The sequence below is a fragment of the Mandrillus leucophaeus genome, unplaced genomic scaffold (genome assembly GCF_000951045.1).
Source record: "Mandrillus leucophaeus isolate KB7577 unplaced genomic scaffold, Mleu.le_1.0 Scaffold684, whole genome shotgun sequence".
NCBI lineage: Eukaryota > Metazoa > Chordata > Mammalia > Primates > Cercopithecidae > Mandrillus > Mandrillus leucophaeus.
The window spans coordinates 609,179-635,635 of NW_012107408.1; the positions used below are offsets into that span (position 1 = coordinate 609,179).

Here is a 26,457-nt window from a genome sequence, read left to right on the forward strand (position 1 = left end):
GGAATGAAGTACTGATATATGCAACACCATGGATGAATATTGAAAACATTGTGCTGAGTGAAAAAAGCCAGTCACAAAGGACCATATATTGAATGACATGTTCATAATAAATAGATCTATAGAGAAAGAAAGTAGACTAGAGTTTGCCTGGGGCTGACGGCGTGGGGGAATTGGGGGATGATGGCCAACGAATGCAGGCTTTATTTCTGGGGTGATAAAAATCTCCTAAAATTGATTGTGATGATGGATGCACAACTCTATAAATATACTAGAAGTCATTAAATCGTACACTTTAAATGGGTAAATTGCATGTATGTGAGTTATATCTCAGTAAACCTCTTAAAAAATAAGGAAAACTTGAAATAAGATAAACCTAGGTCTATCAATACCAAGAAATAGTTTTAGGACATCATACAAATAAAATAATATCTTTTTCTATTGTAAAGTAAGTTTCTACTTTCTAAGGATCAAATGGAGGTTAGTGGTGGATGGCAAAGTTTGGCAGCAAGTATGTTTTGAGTGCTTGAAAGTCTGATACGCATTGCTAGAAATGAATCCTTCACATAAGGAAAACGTGCTTATGGGGTGTACACAGCACTTTCAGACACTTGACCTCACTTGGTAGCTGTCAAGTTACAGTTCAGATGTTTATTTAGTGGGACGTTATATGGTGACTTCAAGTCACGTTCCCACAGGACATCTGCCTTCCATAAGCTAAACCCAAATGTTTGCTGCTAAAATCAGATAATGATGCCATTCGGAGAAAAAAAGTTTACAGATTAAAGTTAATAGATTGAATTCTCTCAATTTTAAGATTTTTCACTATAAATTTTTCTTCATCCTTTCTTGTCCTCTACTTTTCTGAAAGCTAACAGAAAAAGGGCTTGAAAACTTTGAAGCATTATGCCTAAATGATATTGGAACATTTGAAATTGCCAATCATGCTTAGATTCAATAGCTTTTACTATTTATGGAAATATGCTTATAATTTTCCCTTTACATTGCATAGGAGCTATATTTCTCATAGTAAGTGTGCTCCTACTTTATATTATAGAATTCAATATGTAAACATTTTTTATTATACCCATAAGAATGTTATGAATTTTCGGTATCCTTGAGAACTACTACATTGATGTCTGGCTCTAAAACTATCTTCCAAATCCATGCCAAAAGAATGCTTTCAGGTATGTCGTGAAGCATAGAGTCCCAAGATAAGACAACCAAATTCTATTCTAAATTGAAAAAGAAATGGCAAGATTCCAGCATAAAAGCTACTAATGTTTCCACTTTTTTTTTCTTAAATATTTAGTGTGTAGTTTAGGTATGCTGATAATAGGGATTTTTTTTTTTTTTGGTATGAATCACTATATTACAATTGTAGAACATTTGTAATATACTTTCAGGGAGTTAGCTTTAAAATAATGAAACTTCCACGCTTAGCACAAACACTCTGGAGAACTACACATTGAAATTACAGCTCAACTAGAAATAATCTAGTTAAGAAACCTTAAAGTGCAGAAAGAAACTCTGGAAAAGTTATAAACTTAGAAAGAATTACCAACATTAGAGGCACTGTCAGACTACAACGCATTTTAGAATTGGAAGGACTTCTGAAAACAGAATAAACATACAAAGCTATCTGTGCCCATACATGCACATTATGCCATGATGAAAAATTTTGTTCCCAAATTTCATAGCATAAATATTTTATTGTGTCATCCTATACTAGAGATGTATCATGCTCAGGTTGCAGGAAGGTTTTGGTAATTAATATAAAGCACTGGTACAGAAGCTTATACCAGAAATGGGAGGCAAGTCAATTGGTTAACAATTTGTTCAAGTGATCAGCTCTTGGGGGGGGTGTGTGTGTGTGTATGTGTGTGTGTGTATGTGTGTGTGTTGGGGCATTAAAGAAACATGAAATATGTTAATATAATCTTAAAATAGTACACCTGTCTTATGTTTCCTTTGCTTTCAAAAATGTAATAAAATATCAGCTATAAAATAATGAAGTGGTGGGTGTAGGTGGGGTGGCAATGTAGATGAAGGAGGGGGACCAGGGGTATTATAGATGAAACAAGACTGTGTTTTTATATATAGGGGTTCCCCTCTGTTTTCCCTTCACAGTACTGACAAGTCTTGGTAATACGGATGTCATTTTAACAGCTTGGATCTAGGAAGCTTACAATCATCTTACTTTTCTTATAGAATCCTTCTAAAGGATTAGCCAATAGCTCTTCTTGACTTATTACTTATCCTCAGAATCACAAAACTCAGCTACCGGCCACCCGTAATCCAATGCCTTGTGAGAGGAAACTCGTTTGGTAATTTAGGGGAGATTTCTTCCCTTTGAAGGAAACCCGGATGAAAACTCAAACAATTGTTTTAAAAAATAAACACAAAGAAGGCAAGCCTATATCCCCATATGAGGCAGTCCAGTTGAGAAGCGTGTTACACTGATAGTACAGAAGTTGATGGGTTAGTGAAAGAAGGACATCATGGGGTAATGCACTGGCTTCCAGCCTGAGGATCTGAGATTATTGCAAGGATCTTCACTATGAAGAAGCAAAAAGTCTATCTTGCCTGGTAAAATGAATTTGCAGAAACTTAAGACTTAGGACCCTAGATTCTGCCCAGACTCAAAATTGGAACATCATTCAGGTAAATCAATCCTTCAGCAGAGAATAGCACTATTTCAAAGTTTTCTTTCTGCTTATCATGAAATGACCACGAAATGCCAAACAGAGGGAAAAAACAGAACTGTCCTTTGGAAGCATACAATTCATGACATGGCCACAGAAATCCTTGTCTGGATATAGACCCTTCCCCGCTGCCCCCCGCCCCACCTCTTCTCTTTCTGTCTATTTCTGCTAGCAGAAACTCCAGCATCTTTTTACTTGTCTTTATGGGCACAGAGTCTTTTTATAATGGAATGCAGGTTCCCAGTCATTTCCAGGGTAATCAGTTCACAAGTTGATTCAAATTAAAGTCAATATACTGGGGGTCTTCGTGTTTGTGAGTGTGTGTGCGCGCGCATGCACGTGTGTGCGTGTGCAGTGTACTTTCATGTTTTCCCTTATATATAGCATTTTCTATTTTACTTACACAAATAGTAAGCATTCATGCACCACCTGAGTAATAAAAATGACTTTAAATAGAACTGCATGGAATTTATAGTGGATAATATCTTCTGAAGGAGTAGGAGAAAACAGCACTTTTTGGGAGAATAATTTTGGGAGACAATTTAGCAATATCTCTCTGGATTTTACATGCACTTGCTTGGTGCTCTAACAACTCTGCTTTTAGTCATCAATCATTCAGAAATAGACTACAAAGATACATACCTGCTGAAGTTTACTGCAGAATTATTTGAAAGAGCAGAATATTACAAATACGCTAATCATTCAGTGATAAGGCATATCTGCATGTACTAATATAGGAGAATACGATCCAAATAAAGCATATTATAGAACAATACATGATTCCGTTTTCATAAAAACAGTGGTATATTTGTGTGTAAGCTTTTAACAAAGAGTGTGAAAGATTAATAGTGCTGATGTTTTAGCAGCAATTGTGTGTCAGGCAGTATGCTTAATGAGTATTAACTTGCATATTCACAACAATCCAATGAGGTAGATACTACTACTGTGTAGATGAAGAAACCGAGGCAGAGAGAGATAAAGTAGCCCTTCAAAGGTCACTGAGCTGGGAAGTGGCCACGCTGGGCTTCCAGCTCAGTCCTTCTAGCCAGAACACTTATTCCCTACCACACGCTGCTTCTCCAGCAACAGGTCTAGCACTGTTATCGGTGGTTACCTCAGCATAGTAGCATTTCACTTTTTACTTTGTGCTCATCAATATTTGTATGTGTCATTTCTAATAGAGAATGCATTGCTTTTGTGATTAAAAATAACTGGCTGGGCGTGGCAGCTCATGCCTATAATCCCAGCACTGTGGGAGGCCGAGGCGGGCAGATCACAAGGTCAGGAGTTTGAGACCAGCCTAGCCAATATGATGAATTCCTGTCTACTAAAAATACAAAAATTAGCTGGGCGTGGTGGCGGGTGCCTGTAGTCCCAGCTACTCAGGAGGCTGAGGCAGGAGAATCCCTTGAACACGGGAGGCGGAGGTTACAGTGAGCTGAGATCACATCACTACACTCCAGCTTGGGTGACAGAGTGAGACTTCATCTCAAGAAAAAAAAAAAAAACAACATTAAAAATGGTACACTTCTCAGGCAGGATGAACTTTGCTCCAGATGCCACAAAAATACATAAAACATGGTTTTAGTGGAACGTTCCAGTTTAGTTTGGAGCATGACAGCATGTGCTGGTAATGTATGAGTGACAGTGACAGGTACTCCAGGGAGGGATCCTTACTTTCAGCTGGAGCAAGTAGGGCTAACTTTATGGAAAGATTGAAAGCTAAGCTTCCAATTTACTTTGAAGGAGGTAAAAAATTCTGATGGAGCTGGGGAAGAGGGAAACATAGTAAGGATGAAGTGCTGAGGGCATTAGGATGTTGAGAGAGGGACAGGGTTTCTGCCAGGGAAGCAGCAGGCAATAAAGCTGGTAGAGGGGCTTGTGAAGGCTGCTAAGGGTCTTATTTGTTGTGCCAAGAATGCAGACTCTGTCCTCTAGGCAATGCAAAGAATGTGCCAGATAAAGACACAGTACCTTCAAGAAGCCTTTATGAGAAAGACAGACATGTTAACAGCACATTCCATTGTGATGCAGTAACTGTGATAAGGTGGAAACATAGTACCTACACCTCTGCCAGCCTGTATTAGCAGGAGAAAGCCAGGGAAGGCTTCCTAAAACAGGGGGTGTCTGAACTAATAAAGGTACCAACTAAAGTAGTAACACTGGGGGACTGTGGCACCAGAAAACAAAGAACAATTCTAGAAAAACTGTAAAGTGGTAGTTTTCAACCGTGGGCGCACGATAGAATCATCTAGAGAACTACAAATAAACGTCAATTCCCAAGCTCCATTTCAGATCAATTAATTAAAGAACTCTGGGGTAGGGGGCAGGAATTGGGGGCTGGGCACTACCTCTATGTAGTGCAATTAATCTGATGGGACAGTGAATCCTCTCAGAATGTGAACTCTAGAAATTAGAAGAGCCTAAGATGGTGTCTCACTTCGGAAGCATTCCCCGCCTCCAACCCTCACCTGCCACCTCCAATCCTTAGGGACAAACCTCCAAGTCAGAATTAATCAGGTAGCTCACTCTCTTGAAAACAATGATCATATCAGCAGAAGAAACCTGCAGTTCCACAGCATTCTGAAGGAGACTTAAGTTGATAAGTTAAGGGTGGAAAATCTTATTTTTCCTAGAGATAAAGGAAACTTTAAACTTTCCTTTCTTATTTACATTTTCTTTAAATTTTTCAAAAGTTTCTTCCAAACCAGAACTGATCAAAATCACCGGCTCACTTGAAGCTGCTGAAATTAGCAAATAAGAATTTCTAACTTGCACAGGCTCAAGCCTTCTGGAAAGCAGCGTCTCACAACAAAGCCGTGTGCCAGTTATTACTGATCTTTTAATTGAAGAACAATTCCATTTTTTCCACAAAAATCTTTCCACAGTCAGTTCTACAAGATTTAGTTGACCACAAGCTTAACTCTTCTAAGCCAATGGTTTGTCATGGCTGGTAAAGCAGTGGACCCAACCTCAGCCTGCATTCATAGAGGACTGGATCTAGGCCACTGTCCCTACCCAGTCACATGACATCTGAAGCACCAGGATCAGCTCTGGGAGCACAGTGGATGGCGGAGAGGCAGTCAGGATGGTGGAGGGCCTGGAGAACAGGCACAGAAGAAGCACTGGGACACTGCGCTTATGCTCAGGTGCCCAAGAGACTGCTAGGTTCTCCCTGAGACCATCTGAAAAACTGCCATCCTAATTGTGCCAAATAACACAATTAGGACCAATAGGTGGGCCTCACAGAAGACAGACTTCATAATTAAGACCGCGTAAGAATGGAGCATTCGAGGGAGCTCCATGTCCACTTTCCAGGGGCTGGAGAGGGGATTCCTGCTCTGGGAGGAAGGCTGCATGAGCCCAGAGACCCTCAAGTCTCCTGGCTCCCTTCCTGCAAGCTCCCTCCGAAAGGGAAGGTTTCTGTGGTTGAAAGCCTGTCAAGCACCTTTTCTTCTTTACTTCCCATTTGTGAGGCCATGTTCCCCAGGTTGACTTTTGTTGGGAATTTCACAGGGCCCCACCTCTGGTTCTTTCTGAGTTTAATGGTGAAAGACTCGGGTGAGAGGAAAACAATTCAGGGCAAAAAAAAAAAAAAAAAAAAAAAGAAGGAAGAAAGGAAGAAAAGAAAGAAGAAAGAAAGAAGGAAAGAAGGAAAGAAGGAAAAGAAAAAGAAAAGAGCCCCTTCTTCTCTGCTAATAGAGTTATTTCCCAGCAAGGAAGCCCGAATACAGGAGAGGCAGGAGAAGAGACTGGTGCATCGTTCCTTCCCTAAGTTGTCCCTTCATTGAGATGATACTACCCGTGTCACTGATACCATGAATACTGCAATCATGAGTCCATCTCCCAACCAGACGTTGAATGCCTTGAGGGCAGATATCTTGTCTTCTCCATTTTGGTATCCTCAGCTCCTAGAGAAGCACCTGGCACATAAAAATCCTCAACAAATGCTTACTGAATGAATCATCTGTAATGGAAAGGTAAATTCTTTTTGGTATAGCTTAAATGACTTTATACCTCACCAAAACCTAAATACACACACACACACACACACACACACACACACACACACATTTAATTACCCAGATTTACTTTCTACATGATGCAAAAAAAGTTTACCCCACAGATGGGTTCTTCTCACTACATTATACAACCTCCCTTTCTAGACAGGCGTTCCTTAGCTTCCCATCCCACATGTTTGTAATTAGCCCTAGAGAGACAATGAAGCAGTCCCAGTAAGTTGGTTTCACATGAACTGGGCTGAAGCTTCGTAATGATTGCCTTGTTTCCAGGCTGCCATGAAGTGTGTTTGAGTGTTAAGATGGAGACTCAAGTTTTGGTCACCTCAAGTTTTGGTTAGCCTGAAAATCTCCATTCACAGCATGGGTGCAGTATATGGAATTTGCTGGCCCGTGGAATCCAGGGTGCTACACACTGGGGCTGAGTTTCTCAGAAAAGACGGAGCAGTTGTATAACCAATGATAATATTTAGAATTATGCAGCTGTGATAAGGTAATCGAATTCCATGCCGTAGGGCAGAAACCTATCCCTTCCAGTAATGAGGAAGGAATTCTCGCTGACTCCCATGTTGTTACTGGATTAATTTTATGGTTTCTTCCATTTACCTTAATAGGAAAGTGGTTGCTTCAGGGATCACAGACAAATGAGAAGTGTGGAATCTGGAGCCTTAGTTCCGTGCCCCTGACTTGAAGCTCTGTCTTCTTGCTCTAGAATTTTCATTTATACAATGGGAACTGCCAGAGGACAGCTCTTGCTGCTACTCTTACCACCAACAACTACCACTAATTGAGCACACTATGTGCCAGGCATAAATCCTCACAACAACCTTGTGACACAGGTATCCTATCACTTACATTCTACAGAGAATGAAAGGGAAGCCTAAAGAAACTCCTTTTAGCCTGAGAGAGATACTGTTTTGTTTATTTATTTATTTTTTTCAATACAATGTACGGGTAGGTGTTGAGGGGGAAGGTGGTGAAATCTACAGCTCCTTTTCTTGTCCATAAATGCTCAGAGTATTCAAACAGGCCTCAGCTATACACCAGAGCCATGGCAATGCATAGCTTAAGATATTAAATTTCTCTTAGTGGTTTTGACTCATTTTGCAAGCCCTTGACAAACCCTTCAGATGCTCCAGATTTAAGAATTGTCTAGCCCTCTTGTGTTAAATGAAATGACAAAACTTCTGTTCAATCTGACTGCAACTGTCGTTTCTCTGAAGCCAAAGGACCATACTTGGAGGTACAACATTTATTATGTTTAAATAAGAAAGCCCTTTGCTGGTGATTCCAGCTTGTTGCCTTCAACAGTTGTTGAGTCCCACATTCGACTGAAGTCGTGGGTGTATAGATTTGAAAAGAAGTTGCCCAAATAATACGTGACACATCATAGAGCTTGGAGGACCAGACAGGCAGGTGTTGTGTTTTGTTTTTCTGGTTTTTAAATTTATTTGTTTTATTTTGGATCCAAAAAGTATTGTTAGAGTTTTCTAAGGACAAATGGGTTCCAAAGATCTCTTGTCCTTGGAAATGTTCAGGAAGAAGCTGGACAGTCATTTGGAAGGGACACTGCAGGAATGGTTGGACCAGATCAGTGCTTCCCAAAGTGCGATAGGTGTCCTGGTGGTGTGGAAACCCTACCTTAATTAATATAAAATCACAGTGAGGAAGTCATTCTTTTCAATTCTCTTTTGATTCTTTGGATTACAGGAAAGGCAAAGCTTATTTTGGTGCTGATGTGTATTTAACACCTTGTTAACATTTACTAATCCCCTCTCTTTATTTATTTATTTATATTTCTTTTTTTGAGATGAGATGGAGTCTTACTCTGTTACCCACGCTGGAGTACAGTGGGATGATCTTGGCTCACTGCAACCTCAGCCTCCTGGGTTCAAGTGATTCTCCTGCCTCAGCCTCCCGAGTAGCTAGGATTACAGACACATGCCACCACTCCCAGCTAATTTTTGTATTTTCAGTAGAGATGGAGTTTCACCATGTTGGCCAGGCTGGTCTCGAACACATGACCTCAAGTGATCCACCAGCCTTAGTCTCCCAAAGTGCTGGGATTACAGGCGTGAGCCACAGTGCCCGGCCATTTAACAATACTACAAGAGTTGGGGAGTGGGGTCACAGGCTCCCAGGGCCTTTGTTAGGCAATTGTATCAGCTTACAATTTCATAACATTGTTACTTATCTCCTTCACATGACAAGTAATAGGAGGTTTCCATTTTGGGTAACTATTGTAGGCTGTGGAAGAAGAGTATGTTGGTTTAAACAAAATATTAAGTAAATGAGACTGAGGCGGTACCTATGATGGAAAATTCTGGGCTAGTTGACTTTAGGATGAAGATGCTGTGACAGGAAAACCAGATTTGAAATCATGTTCTTAAAAATCAACTTGTCTCTTGTTGGGAGTACAGAGAACGAGTCTTATCTCCTTTTAGCTGGAACTGGAATGGGAATTTGCTGACATACATTGTGTGAATTAAGGGATGTAGGGAAGCTCACTCCTCAGCACCCAACATACATCTTCTTGGGAACTATACCTTTGTGTTCACATATCCCCAGTGTCTGACATAGTAGGAGCACAATAAACAGCTGTTAAAGAGTGAACGAATGTTAAATGAGAAATTTCATCTATTTGATAATCCTGCCTCCAGCGTGCCCTACCGTAGGTCCCAGACACTGTTGCTTTTACTTTTGTGTTGACACTCCTCTCTCATCTCTTTTACTTACATCATGCCCAACTCCACAGAGATTGCCTGTCAAAAGTTGTGCTCCCCACCTCCAGAAAACTGGGGTGACACCAAAGATTTCTTCTGAAGTAAGTGATTGAGGGGGAATGCACGCTTAGAATGAGAAAAGAAGAAAGCACTAGTTTCTGAAAAGATTCCGAAGTGAGGAGGTAATAGTTATGTCTACACAGCACAACCAGATGTGACATTTAATTATTATCCAGTGAATTTAGTCAGGCTAAGTCAGCCAAACCAACTCATATTTCTGGCATGAAATTTCTAGTTTGGCTGCCTATCCTGACCAAATCAATAGAAACTGGCACCAAACCCCTATTTTATTGTGTGGTGTGTTGGCATAGGCATAGTCTTCTTGTTCAAAAAATAGGTACTTGAGTAGAAATCTAGCCATTAGGCTTCCTCCCAGCTTCTTTCTGGCAGCCTCTGGAATGCTAATACACACTAGGGATGTTTGGAAAGATTGGAGTTTCAAATTCAGGGAAAAGGGAACATGGCTTACAAGGGCTATAGAGCCACAACTCATAAACACGGATGTTTCAAGTAAAATGAATAACTTAGATGTCTCAGACTTTAAATGTGGCTTTAGTACAATTAAACTTATAGCATGTTTTCTAGAATCTTCCACAATAAAATGCTTAGACCAAGAAACACAATAATAATTTTATGCATTTCAGTTTCTGTCTACAGACCCTGGGACAACTGAACTTAGAAGCAACAAGTCTATAAAGTATTTTCCCACTGGGAAATATTTCCCATGGGAGCGTGACCTGAGTTCTTACTCTACTATTCCTTCTGGTGCAGAAAAGACCAGAATGGCTACTACACAATGCTGTTATACCCAGAAGATGGAGAGAAGAGGCTTTCCAATAGCAATTTGTTTAGTCAGCAGTAAACATGATGTTCAGTAGCGTATTCTACATTATCAGTTAAGCTTTGGCACAGGACTGCCAATGATTGGATAAGGCAACATAGGAAATCCGGTGATAGCTTCATGGGCACACAAGTTTAGCAGTACATTTCTCATAATGAATAGCACTGATATTCAAACCTAAGTTCCAATATTGGTAGTCTGAGGGTTGGAATAGGCCTGTAGGTGGACTATGTTTGCTTTGCAGTGTTTTGTTCCGTGAAGTGTATCAAAAAGTCTGCAGGTTCTTAAAAAATTTGAGATTTCTGGATACCCTTGAAAAATGGGAAGATCTGGCCCTTGCCTCAATGGTCTCTTTGCCTTCCTTTTGCTATATTGTTCTGTAGCTGGTTCCCTCTCTGCTTATCATCATACTTGCCCCTCTTACTTCTCTCGTTGAAGAGAAATATTTCTCTGTATCCATGACTCTATCAAAATAGGAAAACAAAGAGTAGCCTGAAAGGGCAGCTTCATGGACATACATCACCCACGTGGCCACTGGAGGCATTTGAGGTTGCCTTTCCACTCTAAAATAATGGAGCCTGACTTTGTTTCTTCCCTAGGCAACACATTCTCCAGTAACATTTCCCAGTATACACAGGGATCCTCAGGGTCTGTGTAATTTGTAAAAGTTCCTCCCTTCCCATTACAACTGGGTCATACCCTCATTTAGGTTAGAATTATTGTATTCAAAACCGTAAAGGACATTCTTATTGAAACAATCATTCATTCCATTTGATCATAAATATCTAAATTACTGTGTAGTTTGGAAATTACTTCAGACTAACACCTTAAAAAGATCTTTGGCAAACTAAATTATGCCCCTCAGGCTCTTTGCCTTAACACAGTTCTGGGTAAGAGCTAAAACTCTCTTAATGGTCCAATTTGGCAACACTCCCAACTTGCAATTAGGTTACGTTTTTAAAAGTTCATTTTATATTAGTTGTTTGCAGCTTATAATTCCTTTCTCTTTAACAATATTATAAATGTTGACGATTTTTCCAAGTTTTGACCAAAAATTTATCTTTAGCCATGCAAAGGGATTGCATCATAGTTTTTTTTTTTTTTTTTTCCTGAAAAATTACACAACCAAAGCTCTTATTTCTTCAATAAAGTTGTTTGTTATTAGGTATTAAGAAAAATCAGGAAATTCCACTTCAAGGTGGTGGTCAACTGGGACTGCTACTAAGGGGAAGTAACACTTCTCTAATTGTATCAGATAAGGACTTTTCTCTTTTAAAGAGTAACACATTGGATTTTCAGCACAGTTAAGAGAAAGCAGAAACCTCTAAACATTGGTTCCACCCTTGAAGAGAAAGTATAGAAGATCCAGAACCCCCAGTTTGTGTACAGGAAAACTGCAGGCACTCAATCCAGATGTCCTGCCAGCAGGGACGGTGAGGAGAGACTCTGCTGTACCACAGAAAATGTCAGATGTGGGTTCTGTCTTACAAGTGCTTTCTGTGAATAATTTGTTTCCCAGAAAATTATCAGCATATGGATAATAAAATAAGCATGTGCCCTCATGTCAGCATGAATATAGCTTTGGTGGTAAGAGTTGTAGCTGCTGTGATTACCCCTGGTCAGCAATGGACCATCCCAGCTTCACAAACAAGTACGCCAAATCAACTCCAGGACTGTTTTATGGGCAATTCATTCTCCAGTGAAAGCACGTGTACATGCAATCACTTGTTTAAGGCCCTGGACAAGTGGAAACCAGCGGAGATCTGCAAGGCATTGAGGGAAAATCTGACATAGTTCCTGTCTAAGTAATAGCCAGCCCTCCAAGGCATGTAATAGAATGTTCCTCCATGACTTTTGAGTTGTACTATGAAGTTCTCATTACACAGAGATCTTGAAAGGAGAGTATAAATATCCTTGAGAACTCCCTGGGACGGGAAGCATTCTCAGTGCCAGCTCACATAGAGGCAGAGTGGTATATGCCCAACAGGGGAACAGTGAGCTAAGGGTGGAAAAAAGAATAGGGTCAGTAATACCTGAGTTCTGGGCTTTACCTACAAACCCAGAAATCATCCCGCTGGGGCAGTGTCTATGGAAATTCCTTCTCCAAGTCAGAGATGTGCTGTGGGGAAAGAGAAGAGTGGGCAGGAAGGAATGTACAGTAACATTTTTCTGCAACTTCTTGGCTCCTATGATTCACCAATCACATAGACAAATGACTTTTTCACCTTTTCCCATGCAGGAATAAATGGTTATCTCATTGTCATAGAAAATGGAATCCTATCCTGCAAAGCTTCCACTTGTTAAAAGTCCAAGTGTCCACTGATAAAATATTCAGATGGGGAAATCTCCCGCCCCCTCCCCCTTCTCCCACCAGCATAAAAGGTAATGGGGGTGGGAGGCAACTGGAGAAGGAAATGAAATCATGCGGGTACACCAGGAAAAGATAAGTGTTGGTGGCAGCAGAGTTGGTGAGTGTTGTGGGCATTACCTCTTGATGAGGCTTCCAAGAAGGCTCCCGCTCAAGTCCTGGTGGTTCTGAGAACAAGCATTCTTGCATCAATAGCTAATAGGCTGTCCAACCAGATGTTATCTGGGTGGGATAAGAGGGTGAGAAAACAGACCTGTTGTACGCTGTTGTCAACTACATCACTGTGGTCAGAGAAGGCTGATGGTGTGGTGTTTAGCAGAGCACCTCGTTCATGGTGAGGCGAACCAGATTACGTGGCTGTTTAAATTCGTTTCCTCTTGTGATTGGTAAAATACGAGAGTTATAATCATTCATGCATTACTAAAGCCTCCTTTCCATCATTTTTTTTTTCTAGAACAGAGCATGCATCCAGCAGAAACCTAAAGCATTGGCTTTTCTAAGCAATCTTTTGCAATAAGCACACTTAAAAAAAACCAAACAAACCAACAACTGCTTATGATACCTGTGACAAGACTGGAGATGATAAGTGGTAAGACCAGCATCTGTAACATCCTCATCAGAAGTTCCCCAGGAAAGGAGAAGTACTTGACTTCCCGGTAGCTCATTCTGTATGGTCGGAGGGTAAATCCAAGGATTGTACCTGAAGGGGGGAGAAAAAAACCAGAAAAATTGAGTCTTTTTTGAAACAGAAGGAACAGCCCTAGCAAAATGAGTATTTGGCTGGTGGTCATATTTATTTAAGCAGCAGATATCTGTGCTGCTTTGGGAGCAAGAGATGTATCTATCTTTGCAGTCATTATCTGTGAGGGTCTGGCTAAATCCATGGTCCAATAGAACTTACAGAAAAAAAAACTCTTTCTAGTTTCAACAAGTAAAAAAATCCCTTTGTCTAACTTGAATGCAGTGGAACTCATTCTGATCTGGCTTAGTACGGAGTTACAAAGATTGGGGCATAATTAGGAAATAAATAAGCATTCGTGAACAGGTGATATAGAAAAAAAGGCTTTATTTTAATTAAGTTCCTTTATAACAACAGATGTTAGAATTGCTAACATAACCACTTTTAAAGGACAGAGTGATTTTATTTTTTTTCCAGTTAGAAAAACCCCTCATGTTTACATTGTTAGTCCATTTTCATCATCTCCCTGTCTTCACACCACATTTTCTCCCTCTGTCTACATGGTCTTGACATTGCCTTGGTAACTGTATTGTACCGACTTGTTAGTTGCTGGCAAGAGAAGACTCCAAAATGAGCAGAGATTTTCTCCCCAAAATTTTCCCTGAAGATGTGGGAGAATATAAGGGAAAGAGAAAGCAATTTTCCCCTTAATTTTCCCTCTATAACTGAAACTTTAAAATATTTTTAGAATGAGAAATTTACATTTAAATCAAATTATGCATGATAACTACTGAAATGTTCAGAAATTAATAAAGGTATTGGTGTCAAAAGTGTAAATTTACTCCCTCTCCCCTTTCCCTAATTTACTTTCCTTGCCAAAGAAAATTTACTTACGCCAGTGTTGTAAATGTTTGTAAAGTTTTTGCCTTGCTGTTGTTACTGAAACATGTGATTCCATTCTTGAAAAAGGTTCATGTAAGTTATAGAGAAAGCAGCATGCCCAGCACTGGGTTAACTAGGAGCTAAAGGCTGGGGGTAGTGGGGTGGTGGGGGGAGGCAGGAATAATACTGGGTTGCCACAGCTTTTCCAGAGGAGGCAAGCACTCTTTTACGGAAACTGAACTGTCTTAACTTCTTATGAAATGGGACACAAAGTTCATTTGAATTGTCACTGCAACTCCAATTTCAATTCTTGGGTCTCGGCAACTATAAAGTATCCATTCTTTGTCTCTAAACTGTGGTATTCTAATAAGAATCTTAATCTATGTGGCTAAAAAAAATCCAGCTGACCCAGCTCTCAGGGCCTTCAGGTAAATACTTATTGCTTTTTTCCAATATAACAGTAACATGGTTAAGAGAGAAAAGTTGAACTGGAAAACGCAGAAAGGTGGGACAAAAGCCTGCACATATTGGTTGTATCACTGAAGTAAATAGCAAATAACTAACGTTTACTGAGCTCTTGCTATATGCTGGGCGTTACCTGGGTTAGCAGCAAATTTAATCCTTTCAACAACCGCAGGAGTAGGGTAGTATTTTACCACAAACTTACTGAGGGAGAAACCTAATCACAATGAACTGAAAACTTGCTCAAAGTCAAATATACTCAAGTGGCAGAGCTAGGATTTAAAAACAGTTTGGACTCAGATCCCAGGTTCTTTTTTTTTTTTTTTTTTGAGACGAGTCTCGCTCTGTCACCCAGGCTGGAGTGCAGTGGCGCAATCTCGGCTCACTGCAAGCTCCGCCTCCCGGGTTCACACCATTCTCCTGCCTCAGCCTCCCGAGTAGCTGGGATTACAGGCGTCCGCCACCTCGCCCGGCTAGTTTTTTATATTTTTTAGTAGAGACGGGGTTTCACCGTGTTAGCCAGGATGGTCTCGATCTCCTGACCTCATGATCCGCCCATCTCGGCCTCCCAAAGTGCTGGGATTACAGGCTTGAGCCACCGCGCCCGGCCAGATCCCAGGCTCTTAACCCTTTTATGTGTTTCCTCTTCTCCTGCAGAGCAAAGGCAACCACTTTGTGTGTCTCTTTGCAGGATGTTCCAAAACATAGTTAAACACATGGAAATCATACAGAATATACTTTTCCATATACGGTCACCATAAACATCACTTTTAGGTCTCCTGATACCAGATTCATTCACTGTATCAGGCTTTACTTAGTCCTCGCTCTGTTGTTGAACATTTAGGTTGTTCGGCATTTTTCACTTTTATGAAGAATATCACGATGAAGGCTATTTTACATCTGGGATTTTTTTTAAATTGTAGTTTTAGAGAAAGGATACGACTCAGAGGATACGACTACCTTAATCCATGTTATGAAATTGCTTTCTGCGTGGGTTGGCTGGGTAGCTTAATGCTTGGCTAGTGAATGAGGCTTTATTTCCTCTACCCCCAGGAGCAGAGTATTATCATAAAAAGATTGCGAAAACAAGCAAAATTTGCTAATGTGATGAGTAAATAGTATATATTTTGTTGTGTTTTGTATTTACTTAACATCTAATGATGTTGATTATTTTTTCTAATTGTATTTTCTCCAAGTACCTATTCAATCCTAATCGTTTAAGGGTCTAGGCACGTACGTGTGTGTATGTGTACATGTTGAGTATTTTTACATAATAAAGATAATTACCCTTTGTCTATGTATAAAATATTTGCTATAACTGTTTTTCTGGTTTGTTTGCCTTACATTATCGCGTTAAACATGTACCGGTATTTTGCATTTTTGTAACAATGTCTGCACACCTTTTTTATTAGGTGATTTCTTCATAAGTTTATATGTTTTAATTTCCCTCTCCCCTCACAAGTTTGATACATCTTAAATTCATTTTTCTTTCTATGTTTACTTGTTTGGTTTTTAAAATATTTAACTTTCAGTCTTCCTGGAACTCAATCTGGGGTTAGGCATTTAATTCTGATTTGCAATGTACATTATTTAACACAGTAGCATCCATAACTTATAGGAATTAATAAAAGACTTTGGTTATGTCTGTCTTTTTCCTGCTTGCTCACATAAAAGCCTAGTCACGCAAAGATAAGTGCTTTTTCACATCTAAATAAATAAACATTTTGTTTTATTTCCAATCAAATTAATTTTACTGAATTATGTGTTTTCTGATCTTCATTTGAATGGATTTAAACACTTGACATTCAATTGTAACAAAACATGTGCATGGTAAACACAAGGGGCTCATTTTGGTCATCTGGAATTTGAACGTATCAAGCTGTTAGGAGTTTTAGATATTCTGCAAATGACAGTTGAAGACCAGGCTTGGTTTTACAAATTCATATCCTGGTTGGCTGTTTGTTATTAGAAATACACTTACTTATATACCGTAATATTTCCAAGGGTAGGCAGGATCCTGTCTAGTCCAAAAAATTTACCTTATTTATAAGTAATTGATAGAATAGCTGTTCTGCTAATGATATAGGTTCTAGGAGCAAAAGTCAAACAAGTGCTGATGAAGGAAGCGATTATCTAAACACTAGGTGCACTTGATCTCATCTCCCAGAGTCTTATCTGAGCCTATGCTAACTCTACTCCCACTGATACAACAACACTGGCTGTGTATACAGCCTCTTCCTCTCCTTGGGTGTTTTACTACCTTCTCTCCTCTTCCCCGCTCAAGCCCTGCACTTAGTGCACCAATTTTTATTTAGGTGTTAGGAGGGAAAGTAAGCCAGCTCCATGAATGAATTCTGGGTAATGTGCGAATGACAAAATCTTACCTGCCAAACAGATATCTAACAGAACAATGCAAGACAGTCAGGGGAGCAAAGTCTCAAGAGCTAGTGATATTTTGTGTGTGTCTCTCCTTATAGTTAACAAGCTGGTCTTGCTGGGAAGTGCAGTCATGGAATTAGCTACTCTAGGATGTGTCTCTATTTATTTACATTCCTCAAGACAACACCTACATCGTCTAAAAGCTCTTCTCTATGGTAGGAGGGCATCATTTCTCTGAAGCAGGACATCTCTTCTCTATAGATAGGAGACATCATGTATTTATAAGGGATAGTTTTACGTCTAAAGTTTTGAAGAGAAGTGTTGTTTAGAGTGATAGTAGATTCAGACACACTTTGAATCATTTTTGTCCCTGACTGTGCTTTTGTTGGTTTACTATTTCTGGGTTTACCAGGCGAACTATTTCTGCTCTTGAAAAAGATGAGGTTACGCTGGGAAAGGGGAATATTTATTGAGCCCTTACTATGTGTTAATGGTGGTGTTTAACACTCATCACAACTTTATGAGGTAGATATTATTGTATCTATTTTCTCTTCTATCTTTTTGAGACGGAGTCTTACTCTGTCATGCAAGCTGGAGTGAAGTGGCACAATCTCGGCTCACTGCAACCTCCGCCTCCTGGCTCAAGCAATTCTCATACCTCAGCCTCCTGAGTAGCTGTGATTCCAGGCATGAACCCACAGGTCCAGCTAATTTTTGTATTTTTAGTAGAGATGGGGTTCTGCCATGTTGGCCAGGCTGGTCTCAAACTCCTGACCTCACTGTGATCCGCCCGCCTCCGCTTCCTGAAGTGCTGGGATTACAGGCGTGAGCCACTGCACCAGGCCTTGTGTCTATTTTAAAGATTAATAAACTGATGCTCAGAAGTCAGTTAACTTTCTCAAGCTTATAGATCTCATAAGTGGTTGAGTGGGGGGATTCTACACAAAGCCTAGTGCTCTTTCCATTACTCTTTTAATGCCTCTCAAACACAAACATGTCCTTGTAGCCTAGGCCTGAGTATAGTTCTCAAAAGAGCCTGGTTCCTGGATCTTTAGCATCTTGAACTCCTACAAGGTGCACACTCTGGAGGAATAACCTTGGATCTACTAGACATGTCCTGTCAGCACCCAGCACATCTTGGAACCCTTTACAAGTCCTCTTACTTGTTGAAGATCTCAAAAGTAGTATTGCCACTTTCAAAAATGGCTGTACCAAATCCTTTTTTATAATTTAATAAAACTTATATAAAGTTTATTAATTAAAATAGTCTGCCTTTCCCTCCACTACACACATTTTCAGTCACTAGAAACCATTGGTAATAACGTGAAAAGGACACTTAATGAAGAACTTAATGAAGACGCGTGTCAACGTTTGTCCTTAACAGCAACAGCTCCTAGTCATTGACCACGTGGCAGATACCAAGTCCTCACAAGCACATTGCTTCACACATTGCATCGAGGCCAGGACTATTATTATTATCCACACCTCACAGATGAGGAATCAGAGTCATTGAGAGGGCAGGTAAATTGCCAAAACCACACAGCTGGCAGGCTGCCACCACAGTAGGCTTAAAGAGGGGTCATGTGCTCACTCAAGTCCATGGGGTAGCTGAGGTGGACCTGATACCCATACTGTCCAGCTTCAGGGTCCAGACTCACCCACTCTACTGTCCTCACAGCCTCTCAACAACCGTGGTACTGACTGAAGGAGTCTAAATGGGTACACAATATTTTGCCCATTTTTTCGTCTATTTTGAATGACATTAACTAAATCTAGAGCTTAAGCTGAGGAAAAGTTGTGTTGATTTTACTTAACGAAGTCAACAGCTAGCTTTTCTCAACTCATTGCTGAATGAATCAACAAAAGCCATTTTTCGTCAGCTTTCTGCTCCTACAAGCCACGTTAGAGCTGAAGCCAGAGGTAGGGTCGACCAGCTATCAGCATCAAATCAAGAGGAAACGCAGTGAATACGAAGCCTGCTTGTCTTGGTGGGCAGTTCTGGTTTCCGATTACATTCTAGCCCAGCAATGAAAAATGCCTTCCTGGAAACACAGCCTGATGCACAGACTTCTCAGATCCCTCTTTGCTCTGTCCTTCTTCCCCCCCCTCCCCTCCTCTCCCCTCCCCTCCCCTCCCCTCCCTTCCCTTCCCTTCCTTTCCCTTCTCTTCCCTTTCTTTAGATGACATCTTGCTCTGTTGTCCAGGCTGGAGTGCAGTGGTGCAATCTTGGCTCACTGCAACCTCTGCCTCTGGGTTCCAGTGATTCTCCTGCCTCAGCCTCCCAAGTAGCTGGGATTACAGGCATGCGCCACCATGCCCGGCTAGTTTTTGTATTTTTAGTAGAGACTGGGTTTCACCATGTTGGCCAGGGTAGTCTCGATCTTCTGACCTCATGATCCACCCACCTCAGTCTCCCAAAGTGCTAGGATTACAGGTGTGAACCACCTCGCCCGGCCACAATCAGTTTTTCTCTGTGGCAAAGCAGCGCACCCTTTGCAAAACTGAGCTCCATTAGTGGTCACTTATTTGAAACACATTGATTGATAGTCCCACAGCTGACAAAAAGCTTTATGGACTCCAGATCCTCAGTGCAAAAGAACAAATCCTTTATTATAGATTACTCTGCAAAAATAGCAATGAAAATCAAAATCACTTCCTAGCAGAATTTGTTAGAGCTAAAACAAATTTTGCAAAGTTTGCATCTAGGTGATGTTATACAATATATGGATGTCATGAGCAATATTCAGATCATGCACCTTTGGTTATCAATATTAATTAAGATTTCTGGTTTACTCCAGTGTTAGTATTTGAACAAGATTTCTAGAATCTAGAAAATATATTGACTAGAATGTTTAAAGTGATCAAAATTAACTGTGCTGGATGAATGCTATAAACAAAATTGCATTTTTCTTAAATAGTTTCTCTTTACTAATGTAGAAAGTTCAAGAAAGGAGTTCTTCAGGGGTTCCTTGTTTTCCTAACAACAAATGCTTCTTCTTCTTCTTTTTTTTTTTTTTTTTTTTGAGACGGAGTCTCCCTCTGTAGCCCAGCCTGCGTTGCAGTGGCATGATCTTGGCTCACTGCAAGCTCCACGTCCTTGGTTCAGGCAATTCTGCCTCAGCCTCCTGAGTAGCTGAGACTACATGTGCCTGCCACCACACCCAGCTAATTTTTTGTAATTTTTTTTAGTAGAGATGGGGTTTCACCACGTTAGACAGGATGGCTCGATCTCCTGATCTTGTGATCCACCTGGCTTGGCCTCCCAAAGTGTTGGGATTACAGGCGTGAGCCACCACGCCTGGCCAACAACTAATACTTATTTGGAAAATTAAATATCATCTCACTTTCTCAACTAAGACACAATGTGCACATTGGAGCCTCAGAAAGAAGATATCATAGGTTTACTCTTTAAGGCCAAACACATACAATAAGTTGAAAGCTAAAGACCAACTTTAAGAATTTGGTCCACATTTAATCTGATAAAACTATTGAAAATATTAAGATACCAGAAAATATTTAAGAGTAAAAGAATGAGGCATAATTTGAAGCAAAATTTAGACCAAATCACACTACTTAATTTTTGGTAAATATTGGAGTTTGAAATAGTAAAATTTTACTAAATTATCTCCTCCATCTGCAAACTTTGTCATGAACAAGTTGGCAGACCAAAGTCTTCTAAGAGATATCACTCACTATTCAAAATCTTCCAGAAAGCAAGGTAGTGCTCCAAAGGAGCTCAAATGTCAAAAGGAAATCTCAAAGCAGTAGAGGCAATGATCTTGACAGAAAGACCTCGCATTCTGAGGCCAACCACGAGAAAACTAAGTGCCTGACCAAGATGAGCCAGCCAGCTCTTTCAGCATTAGTGCTACAGGAAGGCCAGGAGACATTCATACCCATTGCCCAGAAAAACCTCAGCCTGATACCTAGCCAGAAAGGAGACCATGATGTCCACTTTAGTGGCTCAAGGAAAATCGTAGTGTTGACAGTACACCACTCACTGGTTTTACGTGACAAACATGCTGCTATTTCAGTTAGGATCTTTCCATTTAGGTAGCAAAACCAAAACCAAACTAGCACTAATTTGTCTCAAGGCTACAAGAATTTGATGTATAATTGTAATATAATCACAGGAGTGCCATCCCATCACCTCTGCTATATTCTGTTGGTTAGAAGTCACAAGTCCCACCCACACTTAACAAGTGAGCTATACATGGCAGTTAGAGGTCAACCTAACATGCAAAAGTCTCTGGGCGTCCTTACCAGGCTGCTTCTGTCTTCATGGAGAAGATGCCCTACAAATGTTTAAGGAATGAATGATGTCGAGATTTTAGTCCTAGCCCTTAACTCCCTGTGTGACCCTGGATAACTCTATTGCCTTCTATGCGTCAATTTTTTTTTATAATTTGTCAATGAGGAAGCCTCCAAATTTACAAATCACCCTCCTTATTGGCTGGACTACTGCAGTAGTCTTCTAACTGGTTTCTCTGCCTCTGCTTCACCTCTCTCCAGCCGATTCCCGAAAGAACACTGAGACCTAGGTCAGCTTCTCACTCCCCTACTCCCTCCACTGACTCCTCCTCTCATGCAGTCTAAGCCCAAGGCCATGCAATCAGTGGCTGCTCCTGGCAAGCCCCTCTAGATCCACCTTGCTCAGAACCCATCTCCTACTCTGCTCGCTCTCACCTGTTTCTACACTTGCCTCCTAGTCATTTCTCCATCATCTTAGACATGATCCCCTTTTATCTTCCTTGCACTGGCTCTTCCTTCTGCCTAAAACATAATTCCCACACATTCACAACATTTACTTCCTTTAAGATTTAGTTCGGCCAGGTGCGGTGGCTCATGCCTGTAACTTCAGCACTTTGGGAGGCCGAGGCGGGTGGATCACCTGAGGTCAGGAGTTGGAGACCAGCCCGGCCAAGATGGTGAAATCCTGTCTCTACTAATAACACAAAAATTTGCCAGGCATGGTGGTGCACGCCTGTTGTCCCAGCTACTCAGGAGGCTAAGGCAGGAGAATTGCTTGAACCTGGGAGGTGGAGATTGCAGTGAGCAGAGACCGCACCACTGCACTCCAGCCTAGGTGACAGACAGAGAGCCTGCCAAAAAAAAAAAAAAAAAAAGACCTAGCTTAAATGTCACTTTCTGAACGAGGTCTACCCTGAATTTTCTTATCCCTTAGCTGGTTTTATTTGTCTTAATAGTTCCTATCACCTTCCAAAATACAATATAATTTTCTGTTTATTATGCTTGTTTATTATTTTCTCTACCTGCTAAATATAAGCTCCACAAAGTTAGAATTTTTTTTGTTTCTTTTTTGGACAGTTTTGTTCACTGACCTATATCAAGCCCCTCAAACAGTTTCTGGCACACAGTAGGTGCTTAATATATTGCTGAACAAATGAACACACATAACTTATTTTCTTTCAGATAAGCAGGATCCACCAGTGCCTGGGCCCCACCTGGTGTTGAGCACACTTTCTGAATGCAGGAATCTCTCTGTCCTGTGCTCCCCAGTAAATCCGATTCCCTACTGCACTCCCTGAGCATAGTAGCCTACCCTAAGGAATGTCCCCTCTGTACAAAACCGTGTGATTTCGCTCTCATGGTCTGTGGGACTGGATCTTGACTGAATTATGATTTCTCGTAGGCTTAGCTTTCTAAATTCACAAATGAGGAGTGATAGCTGTGGATCCCGAATTTGCTCCTAAGGTAGGTTTTTTTTGAGTAGAAGGGAGAGCAAGTGTGATGCTGTAGAAAGACAGTTCTGGGCCTGATCCTGTCAGTAACTTAGGGTAGGAGATGCTTTACCTAAATGATTTAATCTTCACATCAAACCTGCAGGATTTAATATCAGTATCCCATTAATGAAAAGATTGAGGCCTAGAAAGAATAAGTCACTTGCCCAAGGTCACATTGCAGTAAGTGATATGACAGGATGGGATTGCAAACTTAGGTCTGCCTGTTTCCATATCTTCAAATCACACAATCTCTTCAGGCCTCTTTTTTCTTTTTTAAAACAATCTGCAAAATGAGAGAGACCAATTGGAATGGGTGGTGTCTAAGATCCTCCTGAACTTTAAGTTTTGAGTTTAAAAGAACCATGTTCATCAAAAACATTATAAATCTTAGCCACTTTATACTAATTCAACTTGCTTCTGTTAATGAATTCTAAACTCCTTGATAATACATATGAGAGCATTTAATGAGTCAGAAATGTTTTGGCAATTTAGCCATTACAACTATTACGGCAGGCATGCAATAATGATTTGAGAAATCAAATAAAAATTTCTATTTCAGGAATTGGCCCACTTTGGAGAAATCACAAGCCTGTCTCACGCCAGTTTGATGAAGCTGTTGGACATAAATTTCCACTTGCTTCTTTTCATTATTTTTAGAGATAGGGTCTTACTCTGTTGCCCAGGCTGGTCTTGAACTCCTGGCCTCAAGTGATCCTTCCGCCTCAGCCTTCTGAGTAGCAAGGACTACAGGTGTGCACCACAACACCTGGCTAATTTTAGAAATTTTTTTAGAGACAGGGTCTCACTATGCTGCCCAGGCTGGTCTCCAACTCCTGGTCTCAAGGGATCCTCCTGCCTTAACCCCCTGAGTTGCTGGTATTACAGGAGTGAGCCACTGCGCCAGGCTGCATTAGCTTATTTTTACAAAGAAGACAAAACCATAATGGTGAATCTACCTGGGTAAGAGTTCTGCTGGTCCCTGGTCTTTTGTTTCTGTCAAACTTCCAGGCATTTCCTGGTGAGAAGCTACTGGGTGTTGGAGGCAACCTCTCAACCCTCCCCCACTCCTCTGTTCCCACATCCTTGGGAGATTTGGGCCTTGGCCTGGCTCTTTCTTTTGTCCTTTGGTATTTCCTGTTGCTGAAGGTGGGAAATACCTGCCCCAGCCTTGTTCCACAAGGGGTGCCCAGATGAGCCAGCCCTGGGTGACTGATGACTAAGTAGAGTGGAGACACAGACTTATGTGCACGCGGTGTGTGACTCTTAGAGACAACTGCATCAGAAGAATCTTGGAGTTCTAAGAAAGGCCTGGTGCTTTCTTCCAAAAACTGCACTGAAAAAGGCTATGTGATGTGATAATTTAATTTACAAATAATCCTACAGATATTCTAAATGTCCAATCGGTTGTTATTTTAAAAAATATTCTATTCCAGAATTAGCAATTAAAAGCAGGACTTGTTGCCTTCCTTTCTGGAAAAAAAATATTATTATGAGTGAGTAGAAACTGGAAATGAAATATGTTTAAAATTTCCCACGTTCCCCTGGTGCTTTTGTGTGTTACATGGTGGTGCACAGCAAGGGTGTTCCCATTTCCATCTATTCCCTCTTCTGTTCTTTGAGAGCCTCTATTCTAGTAACTGATACGTCTCTGTGCAGTATGAAGAGTAAAGTTTACTCCTGTTTCCTGATTTTATGTTCTGCTGTAGAGCCCAGCCGAGACCCATTTGTGCTCAGACTGTCAGCACCAGTATTCTGGGGAATTATTAATGGACAGATTGCATCCCTTAAGACTGCACCTAAAAGTGCCAGGGCTGGCCTGGGAGCAAGGCGATCCTAGCTTCTATAGTCTTATTTCTGGCAATCTCTTTTCTTTTCTTTTTCTTTTTCTTTTTTTGAGACAGAGTCTCGCTCTGTCGCCCAGGCTGGAGTGCAGTGGCCGGATCTCAGCTCACTGCAAGCTTCGCCTCCCGGGTTTACGCCATTCTCCTGCCTCAGCCTCCCGAGTAGCTGGGACTACAGGCGTCCGCCACCTCGCCCGGCTAGTTTTTTGTATTTTTTAGTAGAGACGGGGTTTCACCGGGTTAGCCAGGATGATCTCGATCTCCTGACCTCGTGATCCGCCCGTCTCGGCCTCCCAAAGTGCTGGGATTACAGGCTTGAGCCACCGCGCCCGGCCAAATGGCAATCTCTTTTCTAAGTGCCCTTGACACATTGCTCAATGTTTCACTTTCTAAACTTGTGTTAAATCGGTGGTAGGAGGCGAGGTAAAGCTTAGAGGGAGCGATAAAAACTGAAACCCTGGTCCATCTTTTTCACAGTTTATTGTGAAGATTATAGATGGTAAGAGACGTGAAAGTGCTTCAAAAGTTGAACGTAACATACAAATTAAAGCTTTGGGTGTTGTGTCTGGATTAAATTTGGGCTTTAGAAGAAGGGAGATACCTGCATCTACTCAATTCAATCCTGAAATTACAGTTTTCCAATGCGCTGATTTCCTTAGTTTCCTCCATTTGTCTGCGTAACCCACACAAACTGCAAAGTCCACTCATGTTTACCTTTGGCAGAGGCAGTACAGTACCAAGGCTAACTTTTTTTAAATCCCACAATTTGGGAGAGCAAATGATCACAAATTCTATGGGGTACAAATTAGCAATACTTATCAACATTACAAATGAGTATACCTTTAGACCCAGCAATTTCACTTCTAGGTATATCCACAGATACATGGGTGAAAGATCATTCATTGCACTATTTTTAAATAAAAATGTCTAAAGACTGGAAACAACAGAAGCGTCCATCAATTGCTAATTGCCTAAATAAGTTATAGTATACCCATACGATGTAGCCCCAAGAATGAGGGGCCTTTCTACGTGCTAAGGAATAATATCCAAGGTATATTGTAAAGTGAAAAAAGCAAGGTGAAAAGTGGGTTATGTATACCATGCTATTATTTGTATACAAAGAGTTAAAAAAGGAATAAATACATATTTATTTTTATAGTCATAACATTTCTCCAAGGGCATATGAGAAATGAATAACAAGATAAACGGGAACCCTGGGGGACAGGGGACAGTATGATACTTTCTTTTTACAAGCTTTTGTACTTTTTTATTTTGGACTATGTAAATTTACTACATAAGTAAAATAAAATAGGCCAAAAAAAAAAAAAAAAAGGCCCACAACTGTTTCTCCCTCTTTCTTTTTTAATCTTACTGGATTCTTTTCGGCAATATTTCTGCTGGATGCCTGCATCTTTCTAAAATGTCGCTTTGAGTCTGGGTTGATTTCTCCTCAATCCTGCTTTAATTTGCTTTAATGAGGAATTTACTTAGTTTAGGCCATGGAGAGGAAAGTCACTCACTGTGCTTAGATTTATAGTGAGTAGATCACTTTCTGACCAAACTGCTTTCTTTTTTTTTGGAGACAAGGAAGCGAATCTGAAAAAACTTTGAACTCAATCATTATAGGCTCATGTGCTGCTTCAACCAATTAGTAGCCCTTGAAGTTGCAAGAATGAGAAAACTGAAACAGCTCTGCAAAGATGACAAGCTTCTTGTCATCCATCATCTCGTGGAAAGCATTGCAATGTCAGAACTTA

General features: G+C 40.7%; 1 protein-coding gene across 5 annotated transcripts in view; it reads right to left on the minus strand.

Annotated features, from left to right (window-relative positions):
* SLC1A3 (solute carrier family 1 (glial high affinity glutamate transporter), member 3) overlaps positions 1–26,457 on the minus strand; it is an 88,944-nt gene that overhangs the window by 50,775 nt on the left and 11,712 nt on the right. For 4 of the 5 annotated variants that reach the window (XM_012002365.1, XM_012002363.1, XM_012002361.1 and 1 more), the window contains one exon: positions 13,276–13,413. The exons of the other annotated variant lie outside the window; for it this stretch is intronic. In XM_012002365.1, coding sequence (XP_011857755.1) covers positions 13,276–13,413 — 138 coding nt within the window. The remainder of the gene's footprint in view (positions 1–13,275; positions 13,414–26,457) is intronic. 5 annotated transcript variants of the gene reach the window in all.